This window comes from Camelus bactrianus, chromosome 11, assembly GCF_048773025.1.
Source record: "Camelus bactrianus isolate YW-2024 breed Bactrian camel chromosome 11, ASM4877302v1, whole genome shotgun sequence".
In the NCBI taxonomy this organism is placed as follows: Eukaryota; Metazoa; Chordata; class Mammalia; order Artiodactyla; family Camelidae; genus Camelus; species Camelus bactrianus.
Window position 1 is genome coordinate 80,000,195 of NC_133549.1, and position 27,744 is coordinate 80,027,938.

The 27,744-nt window shown below is 52.5% G+C and overlaps 1 protein-coding gene across 5 annotated transcripts in view; it reads left to right on the plus strand.

Annotated features, from left to right (window-relative positions):
• Positions 1–27,744, plus strand: part of WDFY4 (WDFY family member 4) — a 267,639-nt gene that overhangs the window by 233,263 nt on the left and 6,632 nt on the right. For 4 of the 5 annotated variants that reach the window (XM_010963488.3, XM_045523019.2, XM_074374366.1 and 1 more), the window contains 11 exons: positions 363–405; positions 1,583–1,702; positions 3,619–3,736; positions 5,857–5,966; positions 13,869–14,022; positions 16,338–16,429; positions 18,352–18,564; positions 21,014–21,161; positions 22,185–22,369; positions 23,335–23,493; positions 27,355–27,534. In XM_010963488.3, the coding sequence (XP_010961790.2) occupies positions 363–405; positions 1,583–1,702; positions 3,619–3,736; positions 5,857–5,966; positions 13,869–14,022; positions 16,338–16,429; positions 18,352–18,564; positions 21,014–21,161; positions 22,185–22,369; positions 23,335–23,493; positions 27,355–27,534 (1,522 nt within the window). The remainder of the gene's footprint in view (positions 1–362; positions 406–1,582; positions 1,703–3,618; positions 3,737–5,856; positions 5,967–13,868; positions 14,023–16,337; positions 16,430–18,351; positions 18,565–21,013; positions 21,162–22,184; positions 22,370–23,334; positions 23,494–27,354; positions 27,535–27,744) is intronic. The other variant, XM_045523018.2, reaches the window with a different exon arrangement.

The following is a 27,744-nucleotide window of genomic DNA, read 5'->3' on the forward strand; positions in this document are numbered from 1 at the left end:
TATTCTACTCACATATATTTTGTTCAAATGGCCAAAGAAGATTATGATGTGGCTGTGGGAAATCCAGTGTTGAGGGTGTGAGGCCCTGGTGCCTGCTTCTGCAAGGCCCTGGGACTTCTCCGGGGGCCACACTTCAGGCAGCAGTGAATTCTGGCATCACCTGAGAGCCATGGTGGCTGCAAGGACCCAACCTTCAATAGGGCAGGGTCGGGGCAAGAAGAGCTCGGGCAGTAATCTGTGGGTCCTGAGAAGTCTGTGGCTCTCCTGGAGGCCCTGGAACCTCAAAGCTCCAGAAAGTCCCACCTCTCCACCCGATCATGCCTTGAGATATTTTGTCACCAGTATTGTTTTCTGTTCCACAGGAGATACCCCGGCTTCGACAGGACCATGCTGCAGAAGTGGCAGGTACAGTGACCCCCCTCAGAGGGCTCTAGGTCCGAGGAATCCCTCTGGGCATGCAAACCAGCAAATAGCTGAGGTCCCAGTGATGAAGAGAGAAAACCTGTGCATGAATCAGGAGGGATCTTGTTTTATTAATTTGCCCAAATGTCCCAAATATTGCCCTGAAAAGATTTCAGTGACTGGAGGTGATTCTTGAGCATTGGACTCAGAGCTGGGGAGTGAGGGGGCATGTGTCTGTGTGTGTGTGTGTGTCTGTGTACACAGGCCCTGTGTGCACACATTCTCCATCTGTGAAGACGTGCATGTATGTATGAATGAACACAGCTCAGGACTGCACAGTGATCACCACATCTTGTCCTGGGAAATCACACGTGGCTCCCAGCCTGGAGAAGCTGACATTCAGCTGTGGGTTGTCAGTGAAAGGAACAGACCCCAAGAGAGCCAGTCCTACAAATCACATGGCAGCAAGAAAGTAACTCTTGATCCCTCGTGTCCCAAATCCACTTCCTTTCCCAAGAAGCAGGACAAGGAGAAGGGAGGCCACAGCATGCAGGTCCCATCAGAGATGAGGGATGTACGGGGCTGCTCATTCACCAGCTGGCCTTGGGGACTTTTCCCCGAATACAGTCCCTGTCTCCATGTGTGATTGTACGTCTTCAAGCCGAGGCCCCTAAGAGCCAGTGTTATCCACACAGGCAGGGTCAGGGAAAAGAAGGTTCCTAAAGTCCCAGAGGAAGACAGATCATTCCACCTGTTGGTGAGAGCCTCTTTCCCTGTGACTGCAAGTCCCCTCAGCTGTGTGTTCAGTCATAAAGAGGTCAGCAGCAAGTTCACCCAGCATTGGTGCTATTATTTTAATCAGCTTTGGATCATCCCACCCAACAGTTAACACAAAAGAGTGCTTGGACTGCCAAGCTGTGTTCTTGTGTGTGTGTGTGTGTGTGTTTTCCTGGCTGACTTTGCTTCCTAACTAGATTTGCTTCAGTTCATATTGGAATTAGTGGGCCTCCCTGAGATGGCCCGGCTCCACGCCGAGGTGCAGGGAACAGGGCAGGTAAGTGCAACCTGCTCTCACCTGCACAGCGAGGGTCTCCTACACGGGGCTGGGAGTTAGACCCCTGTGGTCCTTAGGAAGAGGCCAACTGTGTTTGGTTTATCCCCTCTTTGTCTCTTCTGGTAGAAAAGGGACATCAGCAATTTTGAGTATCTCATGTACCTCAACACCCTGGCCGGGAGGACCTACAATGACTACATGCAGTATCCGGTGTTCCCCTGGGTCCTGGCCGACTACACCTCACAGGTGCGTGTTCACAGGGATGCTGCGCAGCTGTCCTGGGGCTTTCTGATGACCAGAGCATCCATAATCATGTAGAGCCTCTCTGATGGGGTTCAGTTCCCCCGGGGCCTGCCTGGGGGCTGCTCTGGGCTTGGCCCCTCGCCTGGGAGGAGGCCTGTGGAGTCTGGCTGCCTTGGTTCCTGAACCTAGCCCCACATGACTAGGACGATAGATAACATGCACCCCAGAGGGCTTCCTGGTTTATTTGCTACCGTGAATGCAAGAGATACCCATCTGCTGAGATACTGCCATGGACAACACTGGTCCATCAAGTGAAGTGGGCCATGAAATTTGTTCTTAGAATCAACGTGGAGAGAGAGGGAGAGAGAGAGAGAGAGAGGAGGGGAGGGTGAGAGAGAAGAGGAGAGAGCGAGAGAGACACAGAGACACAGACCCAGCGAGAAGGTACTCCTCCCTGGTAACCTGACTTCAGTGACTGAGATGATGGTCTGTAGACTTCATCTCGGAGCTGGACCGAGACATGTAGCCACAGGGGAGGCTGATGGCAAGACCAGATCATCTGCTCTTTGCCTCTGTCCCTGGAACTCAGCAGGCAGGGGAGGAAGGAATAGAAAAATGACTCAGCTAGACCAAGGTGAGGTTACTGGGGGACGACCAAGCTGTAGAGCAGTGTCCTGACCACCTGAGCTCTGGCCATCGGGAGGTGTCTTGGGCAGTGTAGGTAAAGGGCAAAATGTGGCCGGGTCCCGATTCGGATCAGCCCCGGCCAGTCCTGCCTCGGGCTGTTCAGATGGCTGATCCCTAGAATTTGGAGAGAAGCCTCAGCCTTTGGTGACCTCCCATCCCCACTTAGGACATGTAACACAGCAAACCTCACCAGCCACATGTTGCTTCTTACTGCACTAATGATCATCTGAGGCCGAGTTATTTCAAAACCGAGACGTACCAATCCCAGCTTTAACTCACAGTGTGGCAAAGCGGTGGCTCACCGGTTTCTTTTGTCTAGCCCATACTCTGTATTAAAATTTGATCACTTACCAGCATTTAAAAAGCTGGATTTCCAGTATCTTTTGGAGGAATAGGAGATCTGGCAACTCTGAAGCCCCATTCTGCCCTGGCAGAGTTGGTTGTAGCTGACTGTGGGTCTCCATGGGGGCCGCCACTCGTGGGGGTCTCAGGCCCACCTGCTTCGCTTCTGTCCCTGCCTGGCTTCAACAGGTATGAGACGGTGGGAGGCCCTGCCTCCCCAGCAAAGCTGTGGTGATTCACTCCTAGTGAAAGGGAAGAGAGGTGTAAAGAAACACCTCCTTTCCGGGGAGTTCGTGGCTCCCCTGCTAATACGCAGAACGTCTCTGCTAATAAAACATCTCTGAGGACACCCAGCCCTGGAAGCTCCACATGCCTCCACTGTCGTGTATCCCAAGGGCAGGGGAAGGGGCGCCAGTGCTGTTTTCATTACCCGGAAGGGAGTGCGCCTCCAGAAACATGAGGTCCTTCCTCCCCTTTCCTCCCCAATCAAATGACTTCTAATTTCCTGTAAAATCAGTTTGATTCTAAGCAAGGACCCTGAACTGCTCCGTGAGGGCCAGAGCCAAGCGCCCCCTGACAACAGGAACCCTTCTGAACGTCTCTTGTGTAACCAGTGGTGATGTTCTAATGTGGGTCAACTTGACACAGTTCAGTGTGAACTCAATCTTCCCCTCCTCTTATTTTCCATCTCTCCCCTATTAAGTCTTTGTGGATCACTGGCTGCGAGGCTGTAAAACCCTAGCAGGCCCGCTAATCGCCAGAGGGGGGTCAGACCAAACAACAGTAAACCGATAAAGAGAACCATAAAACTAAAGAGCGTGGCTCCTGAAGTCTCGCTGGGGCACAGGGGGTCCTGGGGAGTTAACTCCAGCTGCACATCTGCCTTCTAGACATTGAACTTGACGAATCCCAAGACTTTCCGGGATCTTTCGAAGCCCATGGGGGCTCAGACCAAGGAAAGGAAGCTGAAATTCATCCAGAGGTTTAAAGAAGTTGAGAAGACTGAAGGTGGGTAGACACCAGCTCGATTTATTTCCTGCGTTGCTTTTCATCCGAATTCCTTGAAGTGAGAGTTGATAACAATTTAGATGGTCACCTAGGCGACAGACAATGACATCTGAATAGAGAACTCTCTGATTCAGTGGTCTGCACCCTGGCTGCATGTGCGAATCACCTGGGGAGCTTGTTAAAAAAGATACTGATGCCCAGGCCCCACCTCTAGAAATTCTGATTTAACTTAAGTCTGTGCTAGGGTGTGGATCGGGTGATTCCAACGTGCAGTTGGGACTGAGAACTATGGTGCCAAGAGCTAACACTTCCACTCCCAGAGGCAGGCAAAGGCCGGGAAGTGACATGCGTTCAGCACTTTCTGTACAGCAAGTGCAGGCCTGGCTGTGATCATAAATACAGCGGTCGTTTTCAAAGAGGAGGACACTGGAGCTCAGAGTTTAAGCCGCTCACTCAGGATCATGGCCTCCAAGTGGCAGAACCTGCGTTTGTCCGGCTGTAGAACCTATTCACCAGCACATCACCTGGACAGCTGTCCCCACATTCACATGCCCCCTATACTGTAACCGCCTTATTCCTTTAGGTCTATTCACTTCTTAAACTTCAATGAATATATTTTAAAGACAATTTTCTGTCATGTATTTGACACCAGCTCTATTGGTTTTCTCAAACACTTTGAAATAAACATAGAACTGGTAAAATAAGGAACGTCCACCCATGAACCATGAAAGCTTATCTTGAGAACCAGAAGCAGCACACTTTGCGAAGGCTCCCTCAGCCCCGAGGCCCTGCCTTTGGTGAACAGGTTCTCGGCACACAGTCCCTGGGAGCCTCCTGGCCCCCACCTGGGACCCCTGTTTTGCATGGGGCTGGGGGAGGTGGGAGGAGTGGGCAGGCCTCCTTACCCTGATTATTACCTCCTATGGCTGGAGTTCAAGCTGCTGTTCTTTGGTTTAAGCTAATTTAAGGCAATCAGGACTGCATCATAGCATCCCAGAAGTCCTGAGCCAGACGAAACAGGTGTGCTGCCAACCTACTGGGTTGGTTTGAGGTCCCTCACCTGACCCCAGAGGCTGTTCCTCTGGCTCCACCAGGCTCTGCCTTCCAGGGAGACAGGGCAGAGGGACATCAGGTCTCCCCAGCTGTGTCCCACGCAGGACCCACTTGGGTACCATTCTCTCCCATATCAACCCGGGTGTGCATTGGAGCCACACACAGTGAGTTTGCGCCCTTACACAAGTACATCCAACAACCTCCCCAAACAACTCTGATTTAGAGTGCCACTCCCTCGTGGCACTAGGGAAGGCTTAGGGCTAGGGGTGGGCCTGGCAGTGAGATGGCTGAGCGGCCGTTTAGGGGAGATGTCTGGGGCCTCTGCCGACCGTGCCTCCAACTGGTTCTCCCACTCACTAATGATGGGAGCACGGCGCTCGTTTGCTCTGGCTTCTTCATTGGCGGAATGGGGGTAACAAGTAACCCCGACTCATAGGGTTGCTGTGTGGACTCAGGGAGAGAGTGACGGAGGGGACACAGCCTGCACAGTGTCCTCAAGGGCACCCTCGCTGTTACTCTGCTGGGCCGGTCTGGCCAGGGCACTGCTTCTGACTCGACGATCCAGCTCCGCCATCCCTGGATGGAGCAAATTGGAGATATTTATGCCTCTCCAGTCTTGGTCCCTCTGGGACTGAAGACACTATGTTCTCACTCACCCTGGGGATGGGGGGGAGTGTCCCCAAGTTAACAAGCCTCTGCCTCTCACACAGGTACTTTTATTCTAAATGAGAACAGAAGGAGACAGTGCTGCTGGTGGGACTGGATCACCTTGGGGCTCTCTACGTCCTGCTTAAGTCAGAAAAGCAGAGCTCTGTCCCCCCAGTGGATCCTCAGCAGATCCTTCCCGGAGCCTGGCTCTGTCTGCATGCCTGAGGGCACCCCACTGGGGACTTGGCAGCTGAGGGTCTCGAATGTGCTTGCCACCACTGGTGGCTGTTGGCCAAATTACACTGACGTCTGTGAACAGAACATCAAGGCTCCAGCACCAGCAGGGCTCACACCTGCGGGTCTGCCGCCTGCCCGAGCACAGGTGGGGATGCCACCCCATGCGTGTCCTTTCATTGCAGGAGACATGACTGTCCAGTGCCACTACTGCACCCACTACTCCTCAGCCATCATTGTCGCCTCCTACCTGGTCCGGATGCCGCCCTTCACCCAGGCCTTCTGCTCTCTGCAGGTAAGCACGCCCACTCCCCTACACACGTGTGTGCACACACAGACAGCTCTGTCTCACAGACTAAGAGCTAGGCTTGGACCAGGTGGGGACCCCACTGCCAGAAATCCAGTCTGCAGACCACGATTCCCACTGGACACTGGCTCCAGGATGCCAGGCCGTCCAGATGAGGGTGGCTGCTCTTTGTCAGATACACTTCTATGTGTGCCCAAAAGTCTTGCAAAAAGACTCTAAAATATAAGGAATGAGAGATATGGGGAAAAAATACTTAGCATGAATAGGTTTTAGTGGAAAAAGGAAAAGCAGGAAGCTTGAAGACTTCCTTGAAGGTAGGTGGTCAAAAATTAGAAAAATAAAGACAAAGAAGGAAGGAAGAACGAGAATACCACTGTGACATCAGAATGCATAAAGCGATGCTCAGTACAAGCCTGAAGGCCTAAAAGGACGAACAAAATATTTAAATGCTGAAATGAACAGCCAAACTCGAGAAAGAAACTAACCAGTTTGCCCACCCATAAACTAACAGACCATCACACCAGCTTAGGGTCTCTGGGTTTCACAAATAAAAATACAGGATGTCCAGGTAGATCTGAATTTCAGATAAACAGTGATTTATATTTATCTGAAATTCAGATCTAGCCGAGCATCCTGTATTTTACCTGGCAGCCCAATACAAGCTGGCAGTAGGCAAGTCTGACTCTGAGTGGATGGTGATGTCCAAGACACGTGGGTTTCCTGGGACAGGGTCCCTCATGGGCAGCTGAGGAGTTTTTTTCTCTCTTCCTTTCTGACTCCATCACTGGGATCCTGCTTCAAGGTTATCCCGGGACACAGGTTTTGACTGGGGAGAGCCATTGGGTATCCTAGCAGCAGACAGCTGCCTCAGCCAACTCCAAAGCGAACACACCGCAGGGCCCAAGTTTAGGGCCCTTCCTGATCCAGGCCTTGCAAGGGTCCTATGGAGAGGAAGGCCTGGCCGTGATGGGTAACAGACTGCCGAACCTACATGGACTCACTCTGACAGCCAAGTTTCACCAATGGAAAAGCATGCTTGTTCCAGGAACTGTGTGTTTTGGAGTGACTTCATCGGCAAGGTCACTCTTTGTGGACACTCAGATGAGCTTGACCCCGAGAGACGAAAAGCCACCCTAGGTCGGCATCAAAGCGCGCCCACTCCTGGGCCCTGGGCAGGAACGGGTAGGCAAGGTCAAGGCGCTTTCTCTGGTTTGGAGCAAAAGCCCTCCTGTCTTCTGTGTCCTGGCACACTTCTCGCTCCTGGAAGGCACAGATCGTCTAGACATTGTATAACTCCTCTCCCTGGAAATTCACTCAAAAATAACAAATGTGCTTCCCCTGAGCCTTTCTCAGGCAACAGGCATTTTGAGTAAGTTTGGTTTGGAGAACAAACAGCCCTGGAGCTGTACCCGATGCCAGGAATCCCCTCCAGCGGCTCCTCCGCCATCCACAAGAAGGATGATCCCTGCTGGCGGTGATGCTGAGGCATCCCAGGACGGCCCTCCACCCAGGGAGTGCTGGTGCTTCACAAGCTCCCCCTTGGCCCTCAGTCGCACGTGTTACTGCCTCACCTCGGCCTGTTATGAAGGGTCTTCTCACACTGGGAGGAGGGAGATGGAAGTAGAAGCAGTGTCAGCTGTGAGCTTTGTGTCCCATCTGATCTCATCTGAGCAGTCCTGGACTTGTGCAAGCTGCTTCTCTTTGCTTTAAGCTAATTCAAGACAGTCGGGACTGCATCACAGCATCCCAAAAGGCCTGAGCCAGGCGGAACAGGTGTGCTGCCAACCTACTGGGTTAAGGCCACTTGGAAGCTAGTCGTAACAGGTCTGAGCTTATGTTAGCCGGAATCGGTCCATTGGTGACCAGCCCAAACTGGGTGAGATAGTCTAAACCAGTGTGAGATGATCAGAGGCGATTTTCTCTGCTTTGGGGAGGGTGGCGCAAAGGCAGTTGTATTAGCTTGAGGTCTTTGACTCCCGTGTCTAAGTCTGATGTGACTCCTAGTTATTCGGGTTCCAGTCTATCTGTGGCACATTGGCCCATCCGAGTTGCAATCTCCACAATACTTCTGAATTGGCTTCCCCTTCCTTCTTTTAACTGCCTCCTCTAGTAGGTCCAAGCCTTTGGAACCAGGAGAACCAACAGTCTTCTGCTTTTTCCTTACAATAAAAGATGAATTGTAGCTCCCAAGGGGGTGTGCACAGAGCCTCTATCTGGGGGAGTATGCTTGGCTCCCCTGTGGGAGCCTTGGGATCTTTGCTTCACCCCTGTTGGTGACAAGGAAAGGCGCCTCACTGCATTCTTAGCAGCCTGAGGCTTCCAGCCCCCAGCCCCAGCATGGACCATGAAGTAGGGGAGAGGAAGAGAAGGGGAGAGGAAGAGAAGGAGAGGGGTGCAGAATCTGGGCAGCGGGGCCCTTTTCACTTATCCGGGAGCAGAGAAGTGAGATTGGCCTCTATTTCCAGAGCAGGTGTACATCCAAGAGTCAGCCTAAGAAAGTGCATGCTCTTCTGTTCTGCATTAAGCAAACTCTGCCTCTGGCCTGTTACGGGAATAAGCCAGAGGGATGTGCTTGCTCGATGACTTGGCCAGGGAGGGCTTCGATGTGGAGAGCTGGTTCCTGTGCAGGGCACCTCGTGTGGTCTGATGGAAGGTGGGTACAGCATTCCTTGGGCAGTGGCCTGCCCGCTAGGCATGGTGCAGAGGGATGTGGGCAGTCTAAGAACTGCAGTGTGGCATATTCTGATTCCTAGGCATAAGATTTCCTTTATTCTCTTCACATTTAAGCCTTATGAAGTTCTGGCTGGTCTTAGAATTGATGTCTACCTCTCCTGTTGCTGTCTCTGCTTTTCTGCCCCAAACCTGCCATTACAATGATAGACTCTTACCATCCAGAAAATATGATATGTGGGCAGTGTGACCCAGGCACAAGTCGGCTATGTGCCCTGTTATCCCGAGTCCCTTGGGGTGTGGGACTACTGTTGACCAGAGCTGGGGGCTGGCCTCCCAGGATGCTGTAATTCTCAGGAGTCTCACCTACCGGGAGCCAGTGTCTGGGAGCCTTCCTACAGCTGAGCAGCTGGGAAGCCACCCCGCTGCTGGGGCCAGGCCCCCACTTCTGCCCTGTCACGAGCGCCCGTTGCTTTCAGGCCTGAACTCAGACCCAGCCTGGGGGTTGGGGAGGGGAGGGCAGACCAAGGCAGCCAGCGCCCCAGTGAGGGCACAGTGGCAGTGCCACTGCCACCGCTGCTGCATTTAATAAGGAACTGAAATCAAGTGCTGTGTTAATTAAGTCACAGCCTGTGTGAAGTCGGCCATTACCAGCGGTCGGGAAGGGTTTTCTGAACCACCTGAGGCGAGATGGCTGGTTTTGCGTACAACGTATGCTAACTGCGGAGAGAACCAAGGGCTGTGGGTAGCACTTGGCCCAGGCTGATCAGCTGGGGGCTGGGTGGGTGCCAGCCCGGTCCGGGTGGAGTTGTGTCCGCACTACAGGTGTAATTGTTACTGCGCTGACTCAGTGGGGAGTAAGAAAAGGCCCAGGTGATAGAGTCAGGCAGACCTGGGACGAAGTCCTGGCTCTAGAACTTTCTAACTGCTAGTGCTGAATACCTGAGCCTCCGTTCCTCCTCCTTTAAAATAACCCGACTCGGGCTGATGGGGGCAAAGTGAGATTCATCATGAGAACTGTTTGCTGCTTCTGAGGGTTCCGTACGTGTGCACTCTCCTCCCCTTCAGAGCAGGCAGCACATTGTATGTGGGTTTTATTTGAGTAAAAGACCATATCCTACAGGAAGGAAAGCTAACGACTAGTCTGGGTCAGCCCGTCCTCAGTGGAGAGGGAGACGGAGGAGGCAGCTGAACTGGTACCTGGGCTTCCCAAGTCCATGTCGGAGCTGGAGGAAGCCGCGTTGGCCCCTTGACTCCTTTGGTGATGGTGTTGCCTCAAGACCGCCCGGACAATACTCTCGCTACTTCTCTCCTGCCCCGTCCCAGGACCCCACTCCTCCTCCCTTCCCCTCGTACCTCCACTTCCATGTCTAATAACTTCCAAATCCTTCTTTTTATTTTTTTGAACCCATGGTTACCTTCCACATGGGTGCTGGGATTCGGGCCCAAGCCCAGGATTGCTCCCGAGTTCCCGGTGTGTGAAAGCGAGGGAGCCGGGCTCTTGTGGTACCTCTTCCCGTGTGCCTGGCCTGCGACACATCACACACGTACACACTCACACTCACCCACACTCTCTCACATCCACAATTTGCAGAGCCGGGCATGGGAAATTAAAGGGACTAAGAGATCCCTGGAGCACACACTGCAAATGGGTGCTGAAAACCCTGCCTCCCCGCCCCCAGGTCCTCTTGGTTCTAAAGCTAAGGCGCTTTCCACTCACTCTGCATGTGGCCTCTTTGACGGACAAGCGCCAGCCGCTTAGGCCAACTGATGTACCGACAAGGTCCTGTAAGTGAACTGTTTACCTGGGGTGCTTTTAAATTCCTGGAAAGGTTATCTGCAGTGAGACGGGGTCATCCCCCTGCTCATAAAACCAGTCCCGTAATTTGGATGTGGTGGGTTGATTTGGGTCAGACCCACCTGGAGGGAAGAATAGACTTTCTAGCACATGTTATCAGAATAGCTGTGTGTTAAGTTTCTTGCAGCCCATGCAGTTACTGGACTTCCTAGGGGTGCGGGTCAGGAACTGAACGGGCTTTTTCCAGCACAGCTTCCCTCCCATGTTGGAGAGGGGTTAAAGAGTGTTGCCACTGGAATGTCTACCCAGGGCACAGGTGCGCGTAGACTCCATGTCTTCATGCAAAAGGAATGGTGCCTTCTGTATATACACTCCTTTCAAGGGCATTTCCGATTTTAATTGCTGGACCATAATTGTGAACTTTCCTCTGATTTTAACTTCTGTCAGTGCTCAGCAACAGTCCTTGTCGGCTACATCTGCTTTCATTATTTTGCTTTTAATTTTGATTCCTCTCTTAGTAAAATTGAGCACCTCTTAAAGCGTTTTACTTGAGGAAAGATGTCCAGGGTTATATTATTTCTGAATGTTCAGAATGTCTGTCTGGTGTCGTTACATCTGAGTGATGTCAGCTAGCCATCAAATCCAAAGACTGTAACCTTTTGCCTCAGAAACTTCCAGACTGAGAGGCCTCGTCTTCCAGCTTTAACATCACCTGGGAAACATCTTCTGCCTTGTTGGCAAAGGAACAAGGTGGATCCTTTGTTCATAATAATAGCCTTGCTATTAGTTCTCTGTCTGTTTGACTACACAGAGAATTCATTATTCTTGATATTCAAGAGTGTCTGCAGAACAGATTTAGGAGCAGATATCAGCACAGTAATTTCCTCCGATCACTTCGCTTCCATCCAATCTCCAGACTTAATTTGATTGTCGCTTTCTTTTGTTTTGGACATTCTTTATGGGGATGCTCTGGGAACCTAGATTGTGTTTTTCTCCCTCTCTCTTCCTTCCATCTCCTCTTCCTTTTCTCCTTCCTTCTCTCCCCGAGAGTTAAGTCCTGGTGGGACTCCTTGCCGGCAGCCCCCGGAGTTTGTGTCACCCCACTGATTTACGATACCAGTAACAAAGCAGCTCCGCTTTCCCTTCTAGGGAATTTGGCGTTTCTTGTGTATTGCAGAAGTGAGAAAACCCATTCATTTTGAAACAAATGTATGCAAATACATTTATTAATCTAGGAAATCGGAAAATCAGTTATTGCTTCCTTTATAAATAATACAGGCTTAAGTTTTAAAGATATTACTTTTCCTAAAATGCATTAGACAGCTGTGAAAAAAATAACATTTTTCTTTGTGGTAATATCTTTAACCAGATTTGTAGCACTAACAATATTTCCTATGTATATATTATTTTTATTTAATACAGGTAATCTTTTTATTACCAAATCATATTGTTTCTCAGGAGATTACCATCAGCACTCATAAAAACTGCAGAAGGAAAATAGGACGACGAGGAGGCATCAATCTCCCGCAGATATAAGACTCAGGCTGCAAATTAAATACGCAAAACTCTTAATACATTTCAACGAGTGACTTGTTAGGGGCAGATTTATTTAAAAACACTCTCCCCACATTTTTTTTCCATTGCAGTTTGAACCTAAGGGTGGGCATCATCCCCTAATTTAAGCCAAGAGCAAAGTGATCTTGGAGGAAAGCCACCTCTTTAAGCTGCTTATGTACTGTGTTTGGTTGTGACCCCAGGGGAGTCCCCAACCCTGTGCAGAGAATGACTCACGGGTCTCCCTGGCTCCTCACATCTGACTCTGAAAATTGACCAGCCTGCCAGGATGCCCAAGTGTGTGGCAGGTTCTCCCTTCTCAGAAAGAGCAGAGTCCTTTGGCCACACACAGTAGATCATTTACGCAAGGCCCAGGGGTTCCCCTGGGTAACTGGCACTAGTGCAAAGCATGCCCTTTAAAGTTATATCCGTAGGTTTTTACCCCAGGTCTGCCATCCATTGCTTTGGGAAAATCAGTGAACTTTGAGGAGCCTCAGTGTTCTGCCCTGCCAAATGGAAGTGCCAGTTCCTTCCTGATGCACCTGCTGTGAGGACTCAGAGAGGGCATCTCTGTGCGTGTAAAGTGCTGACACATTCATTATCCTTCATCTGCTGCTGCTGCTGCTGCTGCTGCTGCTGCTGCTGCTGCTGCTGCTGCTGCTGCTGCTGCTGCCGCCACCGCCTTAGATAAATGTTGACGGGAAATCTCAGCCCAGCAGAGTGCAGGGAGCTGGTCGGGCAGAGGCAGACACTGGCATTCTGGTTCTACCCTTTGCTCTTGGGCCACACCTGCACTCTGCAGAGCTTGGCAGAAGGAAGACAAGTTCTGGCTGAACAAGACAGGCCCGGCTTCGATGGGGACAAGTGAAGTATTGAATCCCAGGGAGGAGGTGTCCCTTGAGTGTCCGTAAACTTCAGCAGACAGACCCAAATCCCAGTTTCAGAACCCTTTCCTGAAGTACCTCTGCCCCCAACATCTTCCGTCCTCCAACTGGGACCTCTCTGCTCTTCCCAATGCCCACATCACCTGAGGAATAAGGGTAGAGACAGCTGAAGAGATCTGACCATTCAGATGAGAGGAGCGGAGAATCCAAGGGTAAATTTGCGTTATGTCTAATGTGGTCCAGTCCCAGCTGCCAAGCTTGGGGCTGCATGGAAACACCTGTGGAAATAAATGGGCCTTGGAAACCAGGTGGGCTTGGTATGTGCTGCACCCTGAGCTGGTCTTGAGGGGCCAGCCTCCCATCCCTTAAAGCCTGGTGCGCCCCCAGCTGTCCATCCTCAGACCTGTCCTTGCTTGTCAAGGCTGCTATGTTTGATGTCTCCAGGGTCCTGACCTGACCTGCTTTCCTCCACTGCTGCCCCTGGCCAAGGCCTTGTCCACTGCCACCTTCTCTGTCACCAGGCTGGCAGGCTCGCCAGGGGTCAACTTTTCCAGAAACTTTTCCTGCACGTGGAGTGTCTGACCCACTCTCTGTCCTTTGGTGGGTCCTTCGGGTCCTGTCTTTGTGCCTAATTCAGGGCTGGCCCTCAGCAAAAGTGGGGCATGATGAGATGACTGACCTGGTTTTCCTGTCTCTGAGCTGAACCTTGATTTCCAAACCAGGGAAACATCGCTTCCTTTATTACATGGGTCCTGCATCCTCCATGGCTGCTCACAGTACAGGGTCCCAGGAAGTGGGTGCGTGAAGAGATGCCTGAAGGAACCCTTGGATGGACTGACCCGTGCACATGTGTCAGGGAATGAATGGACGGTTCTAACAGCAGAACCCGAGCCTCGGTGACAGAGAAGACAGGACCACCTGGCGGTGCCTGTGCAGCCTAAATTCTTGCCGTATTCGGCTGATTGTCACCCCTTTATCTCTCAGGGTGGAAGCTTCGATGTGGCAGATAGAATGTTCCACAGCGTGAAGAACGCGTGGGAGTCGGCCTCCAGGGAGAACATGAGTGACGTCAGGGAGCTGGTCCCGGAGTTCTTCTACCTGCCCGACTTCCTGACCAACTGCAACGCCGTGGAGTTCGGTGAGTGGAGCCTGGGCAAGGCGGCGGAGGGGCCGGGCAGCGCCGGGCTGTTTCCTGCAGCTCGTGGGTCGTGACATCAGGATCTTTGCCAGGTGACTAAACTCACAGGCTCTCACCAGACCAGTACAGTCGGCGTGAGGCCTCCACTGGGTGGGAGCTGAGGAGAGACACAGTCCCCGGCTGCAGGACCACGGAGCTACGGTTCCACCCATGGCCCTATCCCCAGGGGTCCCCAGGCCTCAGTCTGCAGCGAGCTGGCAGCCAGGGAGCAGGAGTCCTTGCTGATAGCTAGGCTGGCACTGCCGTGCTGGATACCCGGGCAAGCCCCAGCCCCTCTCTGGCCCCATTTTCCTCCAGGTCCCACAAACGGGTTAAGTGGGATCCCATGAGCAGAACCCAGAGATGCTGCATCTCCCAGCACAGATTGCTGGGGTGTCTGCGGGCACTCGTCTGGGCATCCTTGGTGGCTCCTCCTCTTTCCTGCCCTCCAGGACCCACCCCAGAGTGAGCCATGCCTTCCTACCTGCTGCTTTAGAGGAGGTCCCCTGGAGACTGTACCTTGGGGGCCTTGACGACACGTATCAGGGCAACTTGTGGAGGAGGGGTGTGTGGTCAGAGCCCCCACAGGGCTCGGCCCTCCCTACCCAGAGGCGGGGGATGGAATCCCCCACCCCGAGGAAGGCACTCACAAACCAACACCAGCGCACACCTGGTGCCCTGGAGCTCCCCTTCCTCAGGGCACCCCTTCTTCCTCCAAACGGCACATGTGGGCCTGCACCTCCAGCCAGACCAGGTGTGGGCCCAGGGGAGCACTGTTGAGGAGATCCAGCCCCCGCCTCAGGCCCTCGCCTCTTGTGTGGCGGTTTGCAGACAGAATGCCAGCGGGGCATTTAAAGCATGCCCGGGCCCAGGAGTCTGAGCCCGTGGATCTTGGTGGCCTCGGCAGTGTTCAGATTCTCAGATCTGTTTCACATGCATCAGGGATATGAAAACCTGAAAATATAAAGGGCATTTCCCATCAGATGTGAGGAGGCCCAGGAAAGGAGTAAGTTGGGGGAGCTGGTGGAAGCTGAATGGAGGGGCTGCCAACCAGCCTGGGGCGAGGGGAGCGCTGGAGGGAGGTGGAGGCGGGCTCTCTGCAGAAGGGGAGGGGCCTAGCTGCATGCCAAGGACCAAGGTATCCCCAGGGAATTCAGGAAAGCAAGTGGCTATTAAGCACTTACTGTATGCAGGCACTTTTTAGGCACTGGGGTTTAGTTGGGTGTCCTGAGGCGGATTGCCCTGAAGGTATAGTTTATACTCTGCGGGCACGGGTATAGAACATATAGACAAATAAATCAGTGAAGTACTGTCCAATCTGATGAGTCCTATAAGGAAAGAAGGTAGGAAAATGGTTCGAGGTGACTCAGGCCCTGTGTCACTCTGGTCCTCAGGAAGGACCCACCTGAGGAGGTGGCAGGTGAGCTGAGACTGCGTGGTGAGAAGGGCCAGGCCAGCCCTGTGGGCCGGGGAGGGAGAAGTGCTTTCACTGCAGCTGCACCGGGAGAGCTCTGGGGGGTTTCAGCAAGACTACGGCTAACTTTTATTGAGCAACCGTCATAGACCTGGAACTAGTCTAGGCACCTTATGTGTACTTTTCTCTTTTAACCCTTATACCAGCCCTGGAAGGCTGCAGGTAGGAAAGGTGACTTCCAAAGAGGTTAAGCAACTTGCTCAAGGTTGTGCAGCTCATAGGAGGGAGAAAGACTCAGGCTGGGAGCCAGACTCCTCTTCTTAATGTCTGGAGGAGCTCCCTCTGAAAACCTGCTGTCTTCACTTTAAAAATGGAGAGTAAAGGCATAAATCATAGAGCTGAATGAAGATTCAGTAAGATGTTGTGTGCCCAGCACCTACCTAGCACAGCGCCCTGGCATGGAGTGAGGTGCTCAGCGTCCCCGGTAGTTGTCATGGTTACTGTTATCGTTTCCTTATTGTTTGGGCACCGTGTACAAGCCCCCAGATGAAGACGCATAGAGCAGAGGGGAGGAAGATGTACAGACAATGATGACACTGTAGTCATTTTATGCGACTTGTGAATCAAGCACAGACACTACCTGGGAAGCAAGGAGGGCCTTGTGGAGGGTGGAAGGGTTAGTGCCCAAATAGGAATATTCAAGGCGGATCCGGTGGGCTGACTTCTGACAGAGGAGGCAGGAAGCAGTATGGCCTTGGCAGGAACTGGCGGACCTGGACAACACAGTGTTTATACCCCCTGGTTCCTAGTCCAGTGTGGGTTCCCATTTATCCCAAACCCTGCCCTTTCTCATCTCATTCAGGCCGTATGCAGGACGGGACAGCGCTGGGGGACGTGCAGCTCCCTCCCTGGGCTGATGGGGACCCTCGGAAGTTCATCAGCCTGCACAGACAGGTGAGCTGAGTGGGATCATAGCCGCGTCCCAGTGTCCTGAATGAGGACCTCAGTATGTCCTCAGTGTCGACGGACACTTTCTGTCCAAGCCGAGGGCTACTGCTGAGCACTTCTAAGGCCTTATATGACTGGAGAGCCTTGGGTTGACAGGAAAAGGCTTGGGTTCTGGGCTCTTTTAAGAGCTCCGTTAGGCTTTGTCTTTGTACGCTTTGTTGTGGGACTCGCAGGGGAAAGCAAATCCATATTCTTGTTGGATGGAGGGCAAGTCAGTGTCCTTATTCACCCCTACAGGCAAGGCCAAACCCTGGGCCATACTGCCCAGTATAGATCAGAGAGGGGCTGGAGGCCCAAGGAGCTGGCCGTGGCCAAAGGGTTTTCCAAGAGTAGGGAGGACTTGGCTGATAAGCCCCAGGATCTGGCTACCTTTACCCAGAGAGGCTGATTGGGTAGGGGCCAGACGCCATTTGGGAATACATATCCTGGATCAGATACCTGGGTTAGCATAAATACACGAAAATGTGTTTAACATTATTAGTAACCAGGGAAACATACATCAAAACCACGAGATGCTACTACACACTCACAAGAATGGCTAACATTTAAAAGACTGATAAAATCAAGAGTTAGCAAGGCTGTGGAGTGGCCAGAATTCATCCTGCACTGCTGGTGGGAAAAAAAAAAATAGTACAACCACTTTGGAAAATAGCTTGTTTGTTTCTTATAAAGTTGAAGATGCATTTGCCATATCACCCAGGAATTCCACTTGTAGGTACGCACCCAAGAGAAATAAAAATATGTCCACAGAAGAAAAGTATGTACATAAATATTCATCAGTGTTATTTGTACCAGTCAGAAACCAAAAACACCCCACATGACTATCAACTTGTAAATGGATGAACAAATGATACAGCCACACAATGATACTCCATTGCTATTAGTTCGCAATAAAAAGGAACAAATTTTGGATACACGAAGCAACATGGATGAATCTCAAAGGCATTGTCCTAAGCAAAAGAAGCCAAAACCCAAAGCTACGCACTATGGGATTCTATTTTGTGACATGTTGGAAAAGGTAAACTATGGGGACAGAAAGCAGATCAGGGGTTACTAAGGTCTGGAGTAGGAGGTAAGCAAAAAGGAGTGTAAGAGAACTTTTTGAATGGATGTAAATATTCTGTATCTTGATTATGGTGATGACTGACATGACTGCATACGTTTTTCAGGACACATTAAACTACAAGTTTAGGGAAAATTCTATTATACATAAACTGTACTTAAAAAAAAAAATGGGGCAGGCCTGACTAGTAATAATGAAGCTGTGTCCTTTCCTCTGTCTGTCGTTGGCGAGGAGAAAGTTCTCCTGGGGTTTAGCCCTGTCGCTGGAAATTCGGTGACAGCAGGCATCACACCTCCTAAGGCTTTCCGCAGGTGTAGCCTTCTCAAAGCCTTTTTGGCCATATGCCTCAGAAACTTAACCTGACGGAGATGACCTGACTTTCCCAAGCCCAGGTGTAATTCTGCACGTCCCCCCAGAAGATCAGTAAGGGGAACCCAGACAATTCCAAATGATCGTCTGTGGGTTCTGGAGACTAAGCTTTGGAGTTGGGCTCTGCTCAGCAGAAACGGGTGAACTGGGACATCCCAACACTGGTCCACATTTCTTCCGGTTCAGAGTTATTTTATGAACTGGATGGGCTGGTCAGACCCATTTTGCCACTAGCTGGAGGCAGAAATTAGGTGGTCCTTGAGTGGACGGCGTGTCTGCCCGCTTAGTGCGTATCCAGCCCAGGGAGGCATCACTCATCTCTCCTGTGCGGAGCTGCATCCTGAGCCACGTGCCCACTCCTGATCTGGGCAGAGGGCCCATGAGTCCGTTGGGAGGCCTGCGTTTTCATGCTTTCATGCTTGGGTTTTGGTTCCAGGCTTTGGAAAGTGACTTCGTTAGTGCCAACCTCCACCACTGGATAGACCTCATTTTTGGCTACAAGCAGCAGGGGTCAGCCGCAGTGGAGGCTGTTAACACCTTCCACCCCTACTTCTACGGTGACAGAATGGACCTCAGCAGCATCAGTGACCCCCTGATCAGGAACACCATCCTGGGGTTTGTCAGCAACTTTGGGCAGGTGCCCAAACAGGTACGGTATGCTATGTCCTCTGTCTTGCTTTCTCAAAAGAGTGTGTGGAGGGTGAGCTTGGATGGGAGAGAGAGCGAGGAGCATAGAGGCCTGAGAGCCGAAATGGTCCACATCATCTCCCTATGCCTTCAGTGTCAGGGCTTATCCCTCCGTCACCATCTGATGTTGATGGAGGTGAAGACATCGTTAATGACAGTGATGAACGCTAACGTCATTATCGTTATCTGTGACGTGTGTGATAGACACTATGGTAAATCCACAGAATTTAATTCTTTATGTATGTGTCTACCCTCTCGGGTTGTTGGAAAGATCCAATGAGTTAAGACATCAAGTGCTTGAGATATGATAAGCACCCAAGAAATGTTAGTTATGCGTGTGATGACCTTACTGAATTCTCTCATAAGCTCTGGGTATAGGGATTTTTCTTCTACAGATCAGAAAACTGAGGCTCTGAGGGTCTAAATAATAACTTGCCTATAGCTGCACCATTGGCAGGCGGCAGCGGTAGAGCTCCCACCCCATCTGGCTGGCTCCAAAGCCTACGCCATATTGGCACCAGCGTGAGAGCATCCAAGTCCTGCCGGGGCCCCTGGTGAAATGCAGGGGCCTTACGCCGGCCTTTTGCTCTGCTGGCTCCGTTTCCATCCATGTAGTCACATGGCAGTGTGAGTCTGTGCATTCATGTCCCCGTCCTGATGACGGTATACAAGAGAGTTAGGCGCTTATCTAACTGATCCCTGCCCTGTTGATTCTCAGACTTCCGTTCAGAGTAGAGATGTTTTATCCCTGAGCACAGCCATCTGGGTGCAGAAGCATGGCCCCACCCAGGAGGCACGCTAGGAAATGAGTGCACAGACCCAGCCAACTCCAGGACCATCCTGAGGAGTGGCCCTCCTCACATGTAACCACGAGGCTTGGGTGGGCTCACCTAATAATATCTCTTCTGCCTGGTCTTACGTGATGTGCTCACGTTTGCTCAGCTCCTAGGTAGGGGAATGTGGAAGGGCCTGAGGGTGACTTGGAGAACAAACCACAATCCAAATGGGGATTTGGCCAAGGAAGTCTTTGTAGAAAAGAGAGAATTTCAGTGAAGAAGCTTGGGTAGCCAAATGGTTTCATTTCTTTAATTTTTAAAAGAATTGATAATACAGATGAAACAGATGATTCAAAGTAGCAGCTTAAACCATCCAACTGTGTCCTGTATTATAGACTCAGTCCTTCCCCTTAAGCAAAAATATCTTCGCATCGGTGGGATCATGGGGTGCACACAAGGTTAGATTCTGATATTACTTAACAAAATATCATAGGAGCTTGTAAAAAATATTTCTAAAGAATCATCAAGATTAGAATTCCCCAAGCAGTCCCAGCCTGAAGACCAGACTGAAACGCTTCAGGACCGTCCCCTCAAGGGGCCGCGCCTGCGAACGCCGCCACAGGGACCCAGCCTGGGTGCTTTCATTCTTCTGTGCAAAGGAGAACATTCTTTACTTAATGCTCATTTAAAAATCATCATTCTGATTGCTGTTTGTATTGATCACTCGCCCAGCTTTACCAGATCTAGGGCTGTAATCGAACTAAGGCTGCTCTGAGCCTCCCGGGCTGCCGGCTGAGCCCCACGGCTGCCCACGCGCCCTGCCCAGCCGAGGCCAGCTCCCCACACCCCACTCCCCCATCATGGCGCCCAGCGCGTGTTTCCATCTGGGAGCAGAGGAATGTGCCCATGGCTGGAGAGAGCGGCCCGGTCGGGGAGGGGAGGGTGGAGAGCTGGAGCCAGCCCCAGCCGCTCTCTCTGGCCCAGCAGCAAGGATGCTGCCAGGCAGCGTGGCCTCGCAGCTCATGCTTTGTCTGCTTGTGTGAAAAGTTTGGCGTTCGGGGTGATTTGACAGTAGAGATCTAAGAAAAAGGAAACTGAGAAAGGCGGCTAATGAGGTTTGCCTGTGCCCTTGGGAACACTTGAATGGATGCTCTTGAAGAATCATGTGTTGATGCCCGGATGGCGTGCCTGCAGAGAGTCTGTAAGGAAAAGGAAAACAGTGTGAAAAATAGCTGAAGCAAACGAGGAGACACGTGGTCTAGGGAGGAAAGAGGGCCATTCTGACCCTGTGCTGTGACAGGCAGCTCTCCCAGGAACGGGACTCCTCAGTGAGGTCATCCTTTTCTTGAGCAGCTTGGAGGAGAAGACAGAGCTGGCAACCAGGAGGGCTCTCTACCAGCCCTGCACTGTGACCCCGAGAAAGTAGCTGCCCCTCTGAGCCCCAGGCCCCTCACCTGCATCCTCTAAAGGCTGAACCAGATGGTTCTGTTTATACTCACCTCGCTCAGGGGCAAGCCCAGCCCGGGCAGCGCCCAGAGCAGGGGTGCAGCTGCGACTTCCCCAGGGACGACAACTCCTCTGTCCTTCTGTCCCTAACAACCTTTGTGGGGTGTATCTGTCCCCTTGCCTCTCCAGCTGTTTACTAAACCCCACCCGGCCAGGACCGCTGCCGGGAAGCCTTCCCCTGCAAAGGATGTCTCCGCGCCTGCGAGCCTGCCTGGCCACCCACTGCCCTTTTTCTACTGCCTGCAGTCACTGAGGCCCTCCCAGGTCACAGTCAAAGGTGAGTACCTGGCCCTGCTTTGTTCAGTGTCCTGTCCCGGAGTTGTTTCTTCAGTAACTGGCGTTCCTCTGGAGGTCCAGGGGCACAGACCTGGGCAGGAGGTTGGGGTCTGACTCTGCATGGCTGTGTCTCCAGTCACAGCAGAAATCTGAGGAGGCCTGTGACCTGGGAGTGTCCGGGGCCACCTCTGTTACACCCTGACTTCTGAAGACCCATCCGTCTGTCTCTCTGAGACACACACTCCTCTCTCTCTTTCATGTACACATACACACATGAACACACGTGCTCACACGCACACACACACACCCCTCCTCACCTCCAAAGCCAGGTGAGGAAGCTTCCAGGTTTTGTAAAGGAGGGTAGCAGCTCCCATTCCTCTGCACCTGCAGTCACTATCTCTCTTGAGCACCCAGGGGTGGGGGCTGGCGAGCACTAGCTAAAAGCATGCACCCCAAGGCAGACGACCTGTCTCTGAGTCTCAGCCCTGCCTCCTAGAGGAGCTCTGTGTGTGTGTGTGTGTGTGTGTGTGTGTGTGTGTGTGTGAAGTCCAAAGTCCATGTCACCTGGGGTGTGCACTGCTTTGGGGAAGTCTCATTATGTGGAATAACTTTCTGGTCCCAAGGAGTATAAGGTCAGATTTTTCAGGGTTTTTCCTTTTGAAGTCCAAACACAGTGTCCTTCCTAGATACGGTGCCTGGGAGGGGCAGGAAGGGCCGAGCCGCACCCTCTCCCCGACAGCATCCCCTGGCCTGACAGCAGCCCTTAGGGCGGCAGCCCTGAACACCTGCATGGCCACACACTTCATGTGTGCGCTAAGGCGGGGAGGGACCAGAGCCGGGGGCCCCGGCTGGGGCTAGGAAATAATGCAGCCCCCGGAGGAAGGCCCGGGCAGGAGGGCCCCTGATGAGGAGCCGCCCCTGCCTGGGCAGGCGCGTTGCCAGGTCTGCGTTGCCAGCGCGTGGCCCGGCGAAAGCGGGTGTGGCTCTTTGACGTGTAAGCTCCGCTTTACTGATGGGGGGGCAGATATGTACCTCTTCTCTCTAGGCTCGGAATCCCCCAAAGGGGCCATCGGCCACATCGTCCCCACGGAGAAGGCCATCCTGGCTGTGGAGACAAACAAGCTGCTGCTGCCTCCTCACTGGAGCAGGACCTTCAGCTGGGGCTTTGACGACTTCAGCTGCTGCCTGGGGAGCTATGGCTCAGACAAGGTGAGCGGTGCTGGGTGCAGGGTGGCCCCGGGGCCTCGGCCTCCTCCTGGTTGGGGCAGAGGTGTTCAGGGGACCGGCGAGCCCAAGTCAGGCCCACACCCACTTCCTCCTCGTGGCTGGACCCCTAGCCTGGGACTGAGAGCGTTTGGGCAGCTGTGCCAAGGGCCCTCGTGGACCAAACTTCCCCCCACGTTACCGGAAATTGAACTTGTAAGTTAGTGTTGCAGGCTGTCACCTCCACGGTGGTCTCTGTGGCTGGCTGGTCGCATGGCTACACGGAGCTGGCCTGGACTGTCACTCAGTGTGGGTGGGAAGTCCTGGGGGCTTCTCCAGCCCTGGTCGGGGTACAGACTCAGAGGACACATCCTGAGCTTTCAGCTGGCCACCAGACCAAGCCATCTGGTTTTTCGTCCTGCAACCCTGCGTTAGGCCATCCTGTTATTTCTACCTGCTGGCTGTGTCCCCCAACCCCTGCCTCCTTTCCTACCCTCAGTGTCTCCCACCCTATCACGTGGCATGACTTCCTGCCCACCCAGCTCCCTCGCCCTCCTAGGCTTCCCCCACTTCCTTCATGAGACAGCCAGTGAAGTGGGTCCCGGATGTCACCTCCTCCTGAAAGCTCCCCCCGGCTTCCAGAGGAGGTGACATCTGACCTCCCCGGGCTGAGTCACTGGCCTGTGTTCACTATACTCACAGGGCGTTTTTGCTGTGTCCCCACCGCCTCCTGCTGGCTTATCTCTCCCCCACTCTTTGGGTGATGTCAGCTCCTTGGGGACAGGCCTGGATGGCCTGGATTTTGTCACCAGGGCCAGGCTCTTGAACAAGTAACAGTTCCGTCGGTTCCCACAGCACACAGGCCAGCCAGTAGCAGGGTCCAGACCTGCCTGCATCCTCTGTCACCCTCTCCCAGCTCCCTGCCCTGTGCCGGCCCTGGCACGGGCGCTCATCCCACTCACGTCCTGCAGATCCTGATGACGTTCGAGAACTTGGCCGTTTGGGGCCGCTGTCTGTGTGCCGTGTGCCCCTCCCCCACGATGATTGTCACCTCCGGGACCAGCGCCGTGGTGTGTGTGTGGGAGCTCAGCATGGCCAAAGGCCGCCCCACAGGCCTGCACCTCAAGCAGGTACGGGGCCTCGGGCAGGTGGGGTGGCTCGGGCAGGTGCAATGGCCTGGGCAGGTGGGGTGCCCTGGCATGTTCCAACTCCCTGACCCCCGAAAGCCCTGCCTCTGCCTGGAGCAGAGAACACGGTGAAGCACTGAGAGCGGCAGGCGGCTCTGCATCATTCGAGGGCACCGTTTCCATGCCCTTGGGTGGACCTGACAAGCACACAGAGCCAGTGCGTCCATGGAGACCCACACCTCAGTGAGAGATGCTGCTCACACATCAGGGCCAGTGAAATCGGGGTTTTGTTTGTTTGTTTTGCACTAGGGGACATGTTTGAGCATTTGTCACGGGCACTTTTATGTAAATGGCCTCATTTTACTTCCTCAACAGCCCTGTAAAGTCCGTCCCATTATCATCCCTCCTTTACTGGTGAATAATCCGGTGCAAGGCTTTGTCCAGGCTCAGAGCCAGAAAAATGAAAGACTGTCTCAGAACAGGGGTGGTTGTGGCAGCAGCAGAGCGAGTGGAAGCCGGGGGCAGGGGACTCGTTCTGGCCCTACCTCACAAAGCACCGCCATGCAGGACAGTGAACAGAGCGGCACTGCTGCTTGCTTAAGACTGTCCTTTCCTTGTAATCTTGGAAAGCAGGCACTGTTATTCCCGCATTCAGATGAGGAAACTGAGCCTCAAAAAGGTCAGGTTTGCATTTTTAATCTAGGTTTGTCTAGCGCTCAACTTCATACTTTCCCCTGCATACACTTGAACTTGCCGGAGAATACCACTAGGGGACCCGCCCAGCTCCACAATGCAGTTCACTTGTATCTCTGGTCTTTAATTATCCGTATGGCCCCCAAATAACAAAACAAAGAACCAAACAGACAGAAAACATTAATCACACAAGGCCCACCACTGACCGGGTCTCCTAAACTGGGCACATCTCGCTGGAACTGACTCTGGGTTTCTCTAGTTGCTTTCTCAGTCCCTCAGGTCTCCTCAGAGCTTGCCCTTGTCCCCAGTGCCACCCCTAGCTCACGTGTGGTTCCTGGCAGGCGCTCCGTAAACGTGAGGTGAGGGAATAAAAGGGTCAGTGCCCAGGTTGCTGGTTAATCCTGCAGAAGCGGTGGCACCTGCTGAGAGGGGCTGTGCCAGTCAAGGGTCAAGGGCAGGCTGTCTTCAGCGGAACTCAGAGGAAGTCCTCCCCAGCCAGCCTGGAGTTCCTGGCTTTATCACGCCTTCACATTCCTGAGCTAAGCCAAGAGGCTGTGCACTGCCATTACCGGTGTGGAGCGCCCCCCCTCTCCCAGGCATCACTCCGGGGACAGGGGAGATCCAGCCCAACCCCGAAGCTGCCTTGGGGCGCCAGGGAAATGATCCCCTCCCCACCACTGCTCCAAGGTCCTGTTTAGCGGTGAAGTTGCACCATAAAAGCCCAGTATTGACAACATAAGACGTAATTTATCCTCCTCTCCTAGATCTAAATCAAGAGGAAAAGTATGTGGAATCCCACATGCTCTTACTTCCTAAGCAAAATAAAACACTTCGTCAGTTACCTACAGAGGCTGACATGGCCTTGGAGAGCCCCCACACCAGCAGCTGCTCCGAGAATGGTGTCTGCCCTGTAGACAGAGAAGTTACCATTAAATAGCTTCATTAACAGTTTTTTTTAAAAGTGTTTTATTTCTAAAGATGTTACAACATTGAAGATGAATTTCAAATTCATTTCAAAGTTGAACAATTCTCTATAATCCCTATAAACGTTTTCAGTGTTGCATACTACCCTCCCCAGATATTCATATTTACACCATTCTGATCATTGTGTAGATATGTTGATTCTGTTTTCATCCCACCTGTCAAGTTGTTTCTGCTTTTCTACAGTCTCTGTAATTTATATTTCAATTGTTTCATATTATTTCACCTCCATAAAATTACATTTCAATTGTTTTATGTCAATGCACCACAGTTTAATAAACCATTTCTTCTAAAACTAGACAATTATATTGCTTCCAAGCTTTAACCATTTTAAATTGTGCTGTGGAAGACATCTCGTAAAGATTGCTGTTTGCTTTTGATTAATTGTTTTCTTAAAATACATTTCAAGAAAGTTCTATGGTTTTCCAATGGCACCACAATTAATTAGGAGCACCCATTTCACCACAATATATCCAGAATGGGGAATTTTTTTCCAGATTTTTTTTAATTTATTTTTTGCTACTTTAGTTAGATATGATACACGAATTATTTCACTTGGCCATGGAGAGAGGTATTATCCTGAGAAAACAGAAAAGCCAATGGAGAACGTTGAAAATTACATTCCTCGTTCATTTTTTTTCCCAGGCCTTTCCAGATCGGGGGTGATGTCCCTGCCTCCCGGGCTGGTGGATGGTGGGTGCCGGTGGGTGCCTGTGCGTGCGGGCTGCTGCCCTCACTCTCAGAGCCTCCCCCGTGAAAGCAGCAGTCCGGCTCCAGGAATGGACAGCACACATGGGCCCTGGGCTCACAGCTTCTCCCGGAATCCCCAGCCCTTACGCTTGGGTCCCCCGGCCAGCACTCTTTGGAGCTGTCCTGTCCCCTGTAATCAGAACGTAGCCATCAGACTTAGTTTGTTCTGGGAAGACCACCAGAACGCTCCTGCCAAATCCTCTGCTTCCCTCTGTTCATTTACACAGTCTCCACTTACCTAAGAGGACCACAGCCTTCTTCCGTGGGTCACACCTAGAGCCTTGCCAGTACCATCTAGTTGGTGCCATGTGCAGGCCCATGGCACACACATGGGAATCTGAGGCAGAACTTTTAAATTGCTGTGACCAGGCCAAGTGACAGCTTTGAAAAATGATGCTCAGCCTTGTTGACCCAAATGAGTGAGCGATGACTGTCCTGAGAGAGCAAGTTTCCCACTAGGTAAGCCAGGGCAGTCACACTTCAGAACGCCACCTCTGCAGTGCTCGGGCTGATTCCAGAGGACACGTGTGTGCGTGACAGCTCGCAGACCAGGCTTACCTGGCAGCTTCTGGGACAGTTGTGATGGAAACCCCGCCGTTGCCAGCAGCAGTGGGCCTGGAAGTACCAGTTTGCCTGGCAGGCTCCCCAGGCCCTCAGGAACATGTCCCCGGGGAGCAAGGCCTTTGGCCGGATCTCGACCTATAGCCATCTATAAGCCAAACCAGTCCCTGCACAGGCCAAACTGAGGACCAAAACCATGGCCATGAGTCACCACCACACCCCCCCGCCCCACTGCCCAGCCTCATGGCCAGACTGGATGTGAACCCAGATTCTTCGGACTTAAAAGAGTCACACAACTTTTTAACTATGACCTGACCTCCCTGCCTTGTTTCCAGTTTAGTTTCCAGGGGCACGTATGCTTCTGAGGCTCCTTAATGTGATGCTCAAACTTGAGCGTGCGTGAAAATTCCCTGGGCAGCTTGTGAAAACCCAGGTTATGGCCCTCAGCCCCAGAGTTTCTGATTCAGTAGGTCTGGGTGGGGCCCAAGAATTTACCTGTCTGGCAAGTTCCCAGATGATGCTTGTGCTGCTGGTTGGAAAACCGCACGTTGCAAATCTGTGCTATTGCCGATTAATAGGGATTTGTGCTGCTTCATGAGGCCGGACAAATTTAGGAGACTACAGAGCACAAGGATGCTCTCCCCAGCTGAGCCTCAACCCTAGAAAGGGATGTTGCTGAGAGGCCAGGCACAGACTCATGACTATGCACACACGTGGACACACACACACACAAACAGATCACAGGCTTTGGAATGACTGAATCACTCTGAATCTCTGTTTCCTCATCTGGAGCCCAACAGTAAGAGAGTGTGGAATATCTCCCCAGGGAGCTGGATTAAGGGTCCCTCTCATAACCTGTGCTTCCGTGTCTGTCCCTAGGCCCTGTATGGGCACACCCAGGCTGTCACATGCCTGGCAGCATCAGTCGCCTTCAACCTCCTGGTGAGTGGCTCCCAAGACTGCACCTGCACCCTGTGGGACCTGGACCACCTCACGCACGTAGCCCGCCTGCCTGCCCACAGGGAGGGCGTGTCTGCCATTGCCATCAGCGACGTCTCGGTGAGGCCCCTCTTTCTCAACGTCTGTGTCCGCAGCACGTCGTGAGCCCTGCAGGGTGGGGTGGCGGACAGCGGCCACTACTCTATTTGGCCCCAAATGACAAGGACTTGAAGATCAAGCACTCTGGATATAAACATGTCAGGAGATGCGGTGGGGAAGTTCGTCCCCAGAAATTCCCTCCGGAGGGTCGTGGCCCGACTTTATGAGCCA